Source organism: Pteropus vampyrus, unplaced genomic scaffold (assembly GCF_000151845.1).
Source record: "Pteropus vampyrus isolate Shadow unplaced genomic scaffold, Pvam_2.0 Scaffold43, whole genome shotgun sequence".
Lineage (NCBI taxonomy): Eukaryota > Metazoa > Chordata > Mammalia > Chiroptera > Pteropodidae > Pteropus > Pteropus vampyrus.
In genome coordinates this window covers 3,710,966-3,723,343 of record NW_011888824.1, presented here as the reverse complement: position 1 = coordinate 3,723,343, position 12,378 = coordinate 3,710,966, and the positions used below count along the sequence as shown (strand labels likewise).

Genomic DNA, 12,378 nt, shown 5'->3' with positions numbered 1-12,378 from the left:
GATAATAGTAATTCACATATTTGTCAGAAATTTTCATTTTCTCTTTGATTTGTCATTTACTTTCCAAAATTGTACTTCTTTTTTTCAAAACTGCTTTCATGAATTTCATCTCTAGCTCTCAATTACCCAGTGAATTGTTGTTTCACATTTTTGCATCACATTATACTCTTCATGGTGATTATTAGATACAGTAATAATTTCTGAGCTCTGCTTTATTTTAGACTTTTACATTAAAATATGCTTTATAGTTCATCATTTGGTCTCAATTTTCTTTATGAATATTCTTCAAATTATTTTTTTCTATTTATTTAGCTTTATTTCAACTTAAATGCTATACTGTAAATCTCCATTTTGTTAGATGGTGCTCTGTTCCACTGCTGTTTGTATTTATAAATAGAAAAAGTGCCTTTTGGATTGCTCTCTAACATTTGTAGCAGAAAAAAACCCATCATGATCCTCATCGAGAAATCAAGAGTCATTTAAAAAGAATATAATGGATTTCTATATTGGTTTATTTGTAACACTGTTCTGTTTTTTCCATTTTCATTCAGTTTATAAAAGCTAAGAAAAATGAATAGCCATTTCTTATACTGGATGATACACTTCAAGATGTTTTCTCCATTGATGTTTGTAATGGTTAGTTTTATGTGTCAACTTAACTGGGCTATAGTATCCAGTTACTTTTGTAACTGTGGCTAACATCTAAACTAGTTGAGTTTAAGTGAAGGACATTACCCTCAATAATGCGGTTGAGGCTCATCCAATCAGTTGAAGGCCTTATGAGCAACAACTGGAAGTTTCCCAGAGAAGAAATTCTGCCTCAAACTGCAGCATCAACTCCAACCCGAGTTTCCAGGCTGTCAGCCTCTCCTACAGATGTAAAACTTATTCGTCCCCATAACTACATGAGCCAAGTCCTTAAGTCAATAAGTAATAAATAAATACATTAATTAATAATTATGTATTTATAATATTAACTACATATAATATTATACATACTGTTTCTCTGGAAAATGCTGACTGATAAAACATTAATAGTTGATAGTATAAGAATAAATAAATCCATAATAAAAAATATCCTTTCCTCTGCTTGCTGTTTGATATTTCTATTTCTATTGCTGCCTAAAGAAAGAATGTGAAATGGAAGCTGACTGGAGCATCCACTAGTTCTAATCATCATGTTAAATCACAGTATTTTCATAGACACATTAGGAAAAGCATCGCTAATAAAAATTGAGCCTGTTATATGAATATAAATGATATCAACTTTTGTGCCACGAAGTGAATAAATATTCTCCTTAGCTATTAATTCATAAATATGTCATTGTAATAAATCAAATCTGGATATGGTAAGTGAGGAAATCCACTTGTTACCTAAATAGAAACTTTGCACTGGGCAATATTTATGTACAGAAACAATTATTTTAGTTGCTTTTTTTGATATTTAACATTTACTTTATCTCAAGCATTGAGAAGATAAACATAAATACATAAGAAATTGACTATGATATTTGTATAAATTACTGAAAATTGTTTTATTAAAATTATTAAGTTTGTAAGTTACATTTATTATTTAGCAATATTGACAACCAATCCTTTTAGGATTATATTGGGTTCAGGATAAACTCTGGGTGAGGACTAATTTAAGTAAATAGTGAAGTTTATGGGTGAAATATGTTGATTTCTAACCCTTTCTTCCCTCAAATTTACCACAAATGTAAAAAAGAAAAGAAAAGAAAAGAGAGGAAAAAGTTTAATGGATGTATAAGATACCCACATCCTTAAACTAAATAAAGACAGAACTCACATGAAAGAATGGTAAATGATCTGGCAAAATAGAACAAGGAAAGCCTATGTGCCTAAGGAGTCTAATGGAAAGTCAGCATTTTTGCCTCCACGGAACCCCTCAAAGGCTTACAAATTGAAGACATATGACTGACTCCTCTGAAGGTGAAAGAGAAGCTAGGGGGCAAAAAGAAGAAAATTATTTGAATGCTGAAGAGTGGTTAAACCCAGATTTCCAACTCTAATCTGGGGAAGATAAATGACCATCCCTTCCACCTCTGTCTCTGCAGGAAACAGTAGATACAAGGTCCCAGAATCTGGAAACCGGGCATAGGCAAACAGGGGAAAAGCATGGCACTGAAAGCAAAGGAGGTAAGTCTAACTCTGGGTAAGTCTAATAGTGAAACTCTCAACAACTTCTTCGCTCAGCTAAAGCAGTTTCATAACCCCCAAAAGACATCAAGATTCCTCAGATCAAACTGAGTAAGTCTTAAAGGAAAGACTCACAGAATCTGAATGTGGGCAAAGGTGCCAATGAAAAAACTGGCAAAATGAAACCTGGAATTCATAAACAAAAAACTTGTGTATAAATAGTGCCTCACTTGTTAATTTAAAAAAAAAAAAAAGCATCTCACATGTAAGTATAAATAAATGGCAAACAATAACCAGGGTTTGAGAAAAATATTTAACAAGAATGACGGACCAAAACTTTTTTTTAAAAAGCCCCAGAGAAGCAGATAAAATGCAAAGAGCAGTAAAAAACTTTAAGAAACTGTAAAATGTTCTCAGAGAAATAAGATATTGCAGTCTTAAAATAAGAACATGGTAACATTTTAAAATTATGTAAGAAATAACTCTTAGACATTGAAAATATAATAGCTAAAATTAAAAATTCATTAAAACGGTTGAAATGTAGTTAAGGAATTTTTCCTGAAGATAAAGAAAAGATAAGGAGACATAAAATAGAAAAGAGTTCTAGGTCAGTATGGAAGCTTCAACATGAGATTAGAAGTTATATAAAGAAAGAAGAGGAAAAAAATGGTTAAAAGGAAATTATCAAATAAATTATCCCAGAAATGAAGGACTTAAATTTCTGTTTTGAAACTTGCCATCACAACAAAATAACAGACCTACCACAAAGCACATTGCTGTGAAACTTCAGAATGCCATGAAATAATCTCTCAAAGGCAATTGGAAGCTAGACAATGAGTGAACAAAGCTTTCAAAATTCTGAGAAGAAATTATTTTCAGCTTGGAATTCTATATGTAGACAAACTTTGAATCTTATGTGAGTGTAGAATAAAGATTTCTCAAATACGCAGGTCCTGTGATTAATATCCTCTGCCCCTTTCTCAGGAAATGACTAGGAGATGGGCTCCTCAAAACCAGAAGAAAATCAAGAAAGGAATTATTTGATTTCAGAAATTGCTAGTAAACACAAAAGCAAGCCAAAGGGGAACCACTAGGACGATTGTAAATGGAAGTCCCAGGACAGCACTGTTATGGACTAAACGTTTCTGTTCCCCTAATATTCATATTTTAACACCCTATCCCCTAATATGATGGCATTTAGAGGTGGGGCCTTTGGGAGGTGATTGAAATTAGATGAAGTCATAAGAGTAGAGTCTTCATAAATGGGATTAATGACTTCATAAGAATTATGAGAGAGCTTGCTTCCCCTGTCTGTTCTTTACCATGTGAAGATACAATGAGAAGTCAGGAGTCTGCAACCAGGAAGAGGTTGCTCACCAAACTCAACTTTGCTGACACCCTACTCTCAGCTTTCCATCCTCCAGAAACATGAGAAACAAATTTCTGTTGTTTATAGCCGCCCAGTTATGGTATTTTTGTTATAGTAGCCTGAGCTGGCTAAGACAATCACCTATGCAGTAGGTCTAAAGAGCAACAAATTCAACTTGGAGCGTGAGGATGGAGGGTTCCAGGAGGAATACTTGCAAGAGAAAAAATGTAGAAAAGGTAGATCTCTTCACAGTTTGGTCTCTGTGGAAAATTGCATTTAGCTTTTTAAAAATAGAGTTGTTGGAGAATCATTCAAGACCTAGGAGAGGACTGAAAAAAACCAAGCATGAAACAATAAGGTCATCGTTACAGAAAAACAGAGTTATACAGGAATAAAATTATAGTCATTATACAACACTTGATTCAGTAGTAAATTGTCACAATAAAAAAAATACAAATGCTTAACTATATCTTATCATATAATGAGAGAATGTGAAAGAGGAGGGAAAGTAGAAATGTAAGAGAATTAAATCTTCATCGTCAAATGTGGAGTAGATAGTTACTGTCTGAAGTCGATGACTTGAAAAATAGCAAAATCCCTGTATTTGGAAATGCAAATGCAAACACAAGAAAGCAAGGAAAGAATATTTAAAGAAGTTACATCAGAATAGCAGAATGTGGGGGAAATTTGGGGATTTTGGGAATTATCGAGGGTACTGTGTTTGCTGATAACTTTGTTATAAGTATTTTTACCACTATTTGACTTTTTTGACTTTGATAAAAATTGGATTTTTAAAAATAAAATGAGAAAAATAGATAATCTTTCAGAATACTAAAAGATCAATGTGCTTTTTCTGCTAACCATTTATCACCTATTATACAATATTCATACACTGCCTTTCAGATATCACCTTTCTGCTTGTATGATTTCAGCTTTCTGCTTGTAAGAGAATTAGTATGTCATATACCTGAGAAATAACTGTACCCCCAAAATTTGGAAGGCACTGAGTTTTTCTCCTAAAAAGAGATGTGGCTTTCCAACTCTTAAAATTTTAGTTAGGGAAGAAATAATTATCAATCTATATTTCAAAACTTAACATCATTAAAAGTTTTAACAATAAAGACTTCTGGCTTTTTGAAGCAACTTTAAATAGCTGATTCAATTATTCATTTGCAAATAATATGCATTTCATTCACTACACTAATATGAATTTTGTCTTCCTGTGAAAGGCACGAATAGATTTGTCTATGACTTTTGAGACCAGTACTTAGAGGTCTTGAACAATTATTTCTAACTTTTTCTAAAAAGACATAATTTTTAAAAAGTTATTAAATATATGTGAGAGTTAGAGGGGTTTTAGGCCTATGATGAGGATTATGACCAAGAATTTCCAGGAACAAATATTTCATGTAAATACTTTTTGCTGCTTTTCTAGTTTATAGAGCCTAAGTTTTCTCATTAATACCATACTGAAAAACAGCTCTAGGTGTAGAACACCTTTTATTCCCTCTTTTCTCTATTTACTTGCTGTGTTCTCTTTTCAGCAATTTAATATTTCAAAACTTCCTATAATTCTCAATATTCTTTATCTTACTTTCCCCCCTAAAGTTTCTCCAAAACTTTCTATCCCTGGCTCAGATCTATTCTTTTTTCCTGTCATTTTAGAAAGAAAGGACTCCTGCCAAGAAGGGTTTGAACTATGCCTGACACTCAAGGCCATTGGAAAGCAACTTAGTAACATGACCTTGACTTTAAGGCAGTTTGAATCTTCAATTTAAGAAAGAATAATGTAAAACAAGATCAAAATTAATATAAAATGAAATAGTCTACACTTTAGAAGAAAAATGCTTACAACAACAAAGTTTTGAAGAATTAGACAATATATGTTGAATACTCATCCTCTGTTTCCAGGGAATGTTTTGCACTCAGTGCACATACAGAACAGTCTCATAGAGCATCTGTCTCCAAATTGCTATACAATAACAACTAATGTTTAAAATAATCTCTATACAATAACAACTAATGTTTAAAATAATGTTTAAAAGATGCAAAATAATTAAAACCAAAATTCAATTTTAATATTATTAAAGGAAAATTGGACTGTAACATTTTGGGAAAGATTTTGTCTCAACTAAAGGCTTTCTTCAGGGATCTTGGTTAGCAGGAAACCATATTTAAGTCCACCTAAGCAATTCTCTTAAAATCCCCTGCTCTTCTGTAAATGTTTATATTTAATAAACTGCACCACCATTCAGGCAGTAGATCAAGCCAGGAGCCTTGGAGTTGGGTTAACTTTTTACCTCTTCCAATAGACCTCCAAATCCTGCTGGTTGTACCTTTTTAATATCTGTTAAAACCAATGTCTTTTTCTGTCTTTTCTGTACCTTTGAAATGTCTTTTCTGTACCTTTGAAAACACTATTGTATTAATCTTTCAGTACTCTGCCTCTCAATACGCCTCTGACCCTGTTCCTCTCAGCTGAAAAAAACACAATTTGCCCTTTAGACAAATGGTAATCCCATAACATATATCTTAAGATCTTCCATGACTAATTCCACCTTTCTTATTACATGATTCGGCATCGTCTCAACCTGCCTTCTCTTCTCTTTCTTCATACCATGTGCACTGCAGCTCCAATCTCTTGCTTATCTGCTTTACCACAAGCTGCTAGCACTTCCTCCAAAGTCCTCCCCTCCTCCCTTGCCTATTCATCCACTCTTCATGTCTTAGTTTAAATGCCATTTCTCAGAGAAGCCTTTCTTGATTCCTAATCTAAATTCATTAAATGTTGAAACCACCTCGTTCATAGACTTAGGTTCTGGGCTGGCTGGCCTTCATTTGCAGCTGTATGACAGGAAATCCCAATGGTTTTAGAAAATTAACAAACTTTAAAATGGTAAAATGTTATCTATTATTTATGAAAACTGAGGAAAACTTAATTTTGATTTTTTAATTTTGATTGCACATTTTGGAATAGCTAACAAAATGCTAATGTGAGGAATACAATTGTCTGTGACCTCAATTTTTGTCATATTAAAAATAATTATGCCATGGCATCAATTTTTTGTAGTATTAAAAAAATCACTACTTGAGTGGGATTCTTTACCTATACCTTTAGTTCAAATGTTAGTTAATCAATTCCTGGTTAAATATTTGTATGTAACAAAATTTAATATGTAGTTCTAAAACATACTGAAAGGTTCATGTCAATTTTTCTTGCTTGTATAAGTGACCAACGATATTAATGAGAGTAGAGATATATAAAATTTGAGAGAGGAATACAAATATTTTTATATACTGCTTTGTGTTCTCAAGTGTATTACATAAAGTGCCAAAATGAACCTTATTTCATTCTCAAAACAACTCCAAGAGGCAGCCAAAATGGATATCATCATCCCCTTTATATGGACTCACTCAAAGCTACAACCTATTGTTATCAATCCAGAGTTAAAATCCAGGACTTTTGACTGCAGATTCAGAACTCTTTTCTCCAAACTTGCCCTGATTATGTGCCTAATCTTGAAAATTTAAGATATTAATTCCTTTGTGGTAACAATGTTCTCTCCAGCTATTCTTACTTTAAAATACATAATCCTCTGAAGAATACATATTTAAATACACTGACATGAGAATCAATTTGTCATACCATTTCTCTTAAGGCAGAGGGACTTCCAGCTAATGGAGATGTATGACCAATGATGATGGCCAAAAAAAAAGGTTGTCACAAAAATAGAAGTAAGGGACACATTAAGAAAACTGCATTTTAACCTATTTGTTGACCATCTCCATACAAGAAAGCCTCTTTCTAACCAAACACACTATTTTAAAAAGTAGCTCTTTTCTGACCATGTTTAACTAGCAGTGATAAAATGAGTGTTTTAACCTGTCTTTATGAGACAGTTACAGCACCTTGCACTTGGATAGTACCACATAATTTACTTTATATGTTTATATACATTATTCAATTTGATCTTTGCAAAAAATATGTGCTTTGCTTATTTATAGAGGAGACTCTAACTCTCAGAGAGCTTAATGGGCAAATGGAGGACAGAATACCATTCTTTAAACTCTAAAGTCTTCCCTCCCAAATCCCACAATGCTCCTGCTCATACAGTATTATTCTTAGTGGATACTTACATTTCATCACACCTTGAATTTCATAAACAGGCTTGAGAATCAGGGCACCATAAAAGCCTTTAGGGAAGGGATTCTTTAAATCCCACTTGTTTGAAAAGTCTGTAAGTTTCACAGTTCGTGTTCGGTTCTTGGGGATCTTCCATTCGACGATCTCCTTTAGGGTATAAATATGTTCATCTTCACACTCATAGAATTCTCCTTCTTGTGACAAAGGCAAAGTAAATGAGTGGTTTTGATGATTCCTTACCACTCCACAGTTCACCAATATTTCTCCATCTATCTCTTCAACTGAGTTGAGCATGATTTGCTCACCCTGCTTTACAACGAGATTCTCTACTTTTATATCCTTCTGATGATAGAAGCAAGGATGCCCCAGTCTACTTGATCCAATGTGGGTGGTCCTTGTAATTTCTTCCATGGTAAGGTATGGAGTTTTATCAGCCACAATCTTGAAAAGACCTAAGAACAGAAGTGTGTAAATTACAGAGAGTTCTTACAATCAAAGTTCTCAAACTAAAATCACAATGAGGGGGTTATAAGACAAGTACGATGTCGCTTTTGAAAATAATGCACCTTTTTAAAGACCAGAAATACTTGTTTTTTTAAATTAAATTTATTGGGGTGACATTGGTTAATGCAATTATATAGGTTTCAAGTGTACAATTCTATAATACACCATCTGTAGATTTATTGTTTGTTCACCACCCAAAGTTAATATATTTAATACTCTTTACCCTTTTCTACCTCCCCGCCACCTGTTTTTCCCTCTGGTAATCACCATACTATTGTCTATGAGTTTTTGTTTGTTTTATTTGCTTGTTGCTTTGTTTTATACCCCACATATGAGTGAAATCATATGGTTCTTGATTTTTTTGATCTGACTTATTTTGCTTAGCATAATATTTTCATATATAATGGAATACTACTCAGCCATAAGAAAAGATGAAATACTGACATTTGTGACATGAATGGATCTTGAGAAATACTTATTTTAATTCTGCATTTTTCTAGGCAAAATATTAATGTATCGTCTGTAGATTACTAGATCATCAGACCTAGGCAACATAAGTAGAGACAGGAAAAATAATACCTTGAAAGAGAAAAGGCACTGTTCTTGAAAATGGGAACTCTGTATGAGACACTGTGTGATCTTGAACAGGGCATTGATTCTCTTAAGATCACATTTTTTATTTTTATTTTTTAAATGAGAGGATTGGATTAGATCATGTTTCTATAAATACAATCTCTGGACATATCAAAATTAAAAGATATTACAGAAGGGAACTGTTTCATGGATAAATTAATAATTGCAAAACATTATATGTAGAATTAGATAGTGGTGCTGGTTGTACAACATTATTATCTGTACTTAGAAACACGGATTTGTATACTTAAATATGGTAAATTTTATGTTATGTACATTTTACCCCAATGAAAAATATCTACATATTTCCAATTAATTTAAGATTTCTCAGAAATTTTAGATATACTATGACTCATACAAAGGGACTATAACATGCAAAATTTTTTAAATTTCTTTGATTAAAGTACTCTTGGGAAAACATCCATTAATAAATCACAACATAATACACCATGATATTTTAGTGCTCCACATAACTCTCCTTGGAAAATGCCAGGTTAGGTATTTCTAAACTGAAAACTCTTGATTGCATATCATTCTTTCTTCTCATTACTTCTCTAATCTTATCATTTTCACTAATTAATTTTTTTCCTCTAATGCCATTGAAATAGTCAATAATACAATGAATTTTTACTATCTATGATATATCTTTTTCTGCTTGTATGCTTAAGTGTTTAAGTTCAGTTCTCTTTGAATTATTTTCCTTTTATTTTATGGGCACATCTGCTTTGTAGCACTTTCAGAAATTTATTTGTTGGATAAGTTTTAATAAATTCCAGAGAAAACAAGAATTAAGAAAAATTATAGAATTGCTTTCTTAACCCCAAATTAATGATAATATTATATACTACCATGTACTTAAAAGACAGTATATTTTAAAAAAATCTTACTAGAATGATATAGCTTAGAAAAGTCATTTATTAGTTTACTAAACATATATATTTCAACCAAATTTATCTATATATCAAACATTATTAACCAAGTTATAATGCTTATTAGGTATATTTTACTTTACTGTACAAAGACTTATGGTTAGTTATTTTTGTAACAGATTTTTGCTCAAATGAAAAATATAAGATTTTTTGGTTATTTTTAGCTATAAAATTCCTGAAAAAATGTAGGCGATGAAATCCTGGCAAGGAATGAGTAAGGTAACATGTGCAATCTGTCCTGAAAACCTTTAGAAATTGAATAGTGTTCATCCATTGCATTACAGTATACTTAAGACAGCAAGGCAAAGAAATATTTATTTTGAAAGATCTTATTTCATTACATCTTGTATCAGAGAAAATCCAATAAAATAGTATTCTTGAACTCTTCAAAGTAAATAAATTTGTGTGTGTGCGCGTGCCTGTGCGCACACACCTTCATGCACACACACGTTTACTCTCATTTATCTGTGTAAAGATTTATTTCTAAGAGTCCATAATCACTGTCAGGGTATAGCAAATTCATCAGTTTTTGTGACATAAGTTTAAAAAAATAGCTGCCCAGAATCTCATAAATGGTAAAGACTTTTTTTTTCCTATCCTAGCTGTATTGATGATGTAAGTCGCAGAAAATTAATTCAGCATGTTCTTTCCTGGGGAATTGAGTTCACCTAAGGTAATGACAAATCTAAAGTGTTATGAAGTAAAAAAAAATCCCGAAACTCTAAGGGCCACCATTATTTCAAGTTACTCACGCACTTCAGAACTGTCTTGTTGGGTGTCTCTATTTCAAGAAAAATCTATCTATAAATCTGTGTGTTTTCCCTTAGAAAATGATTAAGTATACAGTTTAGCATACTAAGTGGCAGAGCACAGAAAAAATATCTGAGTAACTTATTTTTTCATATACTACTATATCCAAATTCCTTTCTTATAAATAGCCAGTTAATATCACATAAACTAAGACAAGCTTATATATAAATATATATAATAAATGATAGATGATAGATAGCTAGCTAGCTAGATGATAAATAGATAGATAGATAGATAGTTAGATAGATAGATAGATAGATAGATATGTGTAGATAGATGTCAAATATATTCACACACACACACATATGTGATGTCATAAAGGAACTTCAATTCCACAATAAAGTATTTTACTTTATTGTGAAAGGACTGATCAGGTTTAAATTTGACCAATATTTACTCTATCTTTTTCATGAAGAGTATAGTAGTTTTTTTTTTTTTTTACTGGGGAAAATATGACTTGTTATCCTTCCAAAGAAAAACAAAATACATTATAGGAGCTGAGTGATTATACATTAAGCTAATATGTAACCTTCATAAAGTAAGTTAAAAAACAAAAAATAGATTTATGTTTCCATATTTAATTACTACTTATTAAAATGGATATTATTATTAAATTAGGAGAAATTGTTCACAAAAAGCATGTCACTTTAAAAACAAAAATTATAAGAAAATGCAATAAACTGACCTGTTGAAAATTAGTCAACAATTGAATTTAATCTTTAAGATATTGTTCCTGAATATTAGATTTTTAGGGAGTTTATATTTTTAACTAATTCTTAATGATCAGCAATCATTGTAACTAATAGTAATAGCAACAAATGAAATTTGTTTATAAATTTACAAATTTGAATGATTTTTTATATATACATCATTTATTCTCAGAATAAGCTTTTAAGGACAATAAAATAAATACTACTAGGGGATATGAAAGTGGTTGTGATTTTCACAATCTGGCTCTAGAATCTCAAATCAGACCTCTGACATCCAAGTCTCACACGCTTGCCACCACACCAGGCTGCCTTCCTGTTACACGTATGACTTACAAAGACATTGGTTATGAAAACATGTTTATTTCAGTTCACAAAATATATATATGCATCTCACGAGCTGGCCCTCTCTTTGCATGGATCAGCCTTTTTAAACCCTCCAGTGAGAAGAACAAGAATAATTTCCTGTTTCAGTGTGTAGAATTTCTTCTCATCAGATTTTTTTCTACTTTTTCCTCTTTCTATCTCATTAATTCCCGCCCAAATAAGGAGTAATTTTAAAAATTAAATTTTCCAACTGTGTATCACAATATTATTTAATATACATAGTATAAGATCATTGTGAGGAGTTCACAATTTTTTTTCCTAGTCTAATCTCTAGCTGGCTTTTCCCGCTGCAACCAAATACATTTCCTCTATCTTTGAAAAAAGGAATCTTAGCATGAACTTTACCTACAAATTCTCATCTTCCTCTCATATTATTAAAATTAGAAATCTTAAAATATTTGTAAATTACAATGTGTATATCATACATATCTTATATGTATGATATAATTTAGTTTTAAAAATATCAATATGAGGGGGCAGCTCCATAGTGTAGTGGTTAGCACATCTGCTTTGCACACAGAAAGTCCTAGGTTTGTGCCCCAGGTGGAGCCACGAACCATAACCCCCGGTGCACCAGGCCCCGGGTGCTCGCCCCAAGCGCGTGCGAGGGGATGCCCCGCCTTCAGAGATCCAGTTCTTAAAAGGAAACGGCCACATCCATGAGTCAAAGGTGAAAGTGGCAGGGGGAATTAAAGAGAGAAAAATATAATAATAATAAAAATAGGAATATGAGGTAGC

General features: G+C 32.1%; 1 protein-coding gene across 1 annotated transcript in view; it reads right to left on the bottom strand.

Annotated features, from left to right (window-relative positions):
- The window catches only part of THEMIS (thymocyte selection associated), a 166,394-nt gene that overhangs the window by 90,830 nt on the left and 63,186 nt on the right, over positions 1–12,378 (bottom strand). Inside the window, exon 3 of the mRNA XM_011358729.2 lies at positions 7,664–8,122. Within this exon, the coding sequence (XP_011357031.1) occupies positions 7,664–8,122 (459 nt within the window). The remainder of the gene's footprint in view (positions 1–7,663; positions 8,123–12,378) is intronic.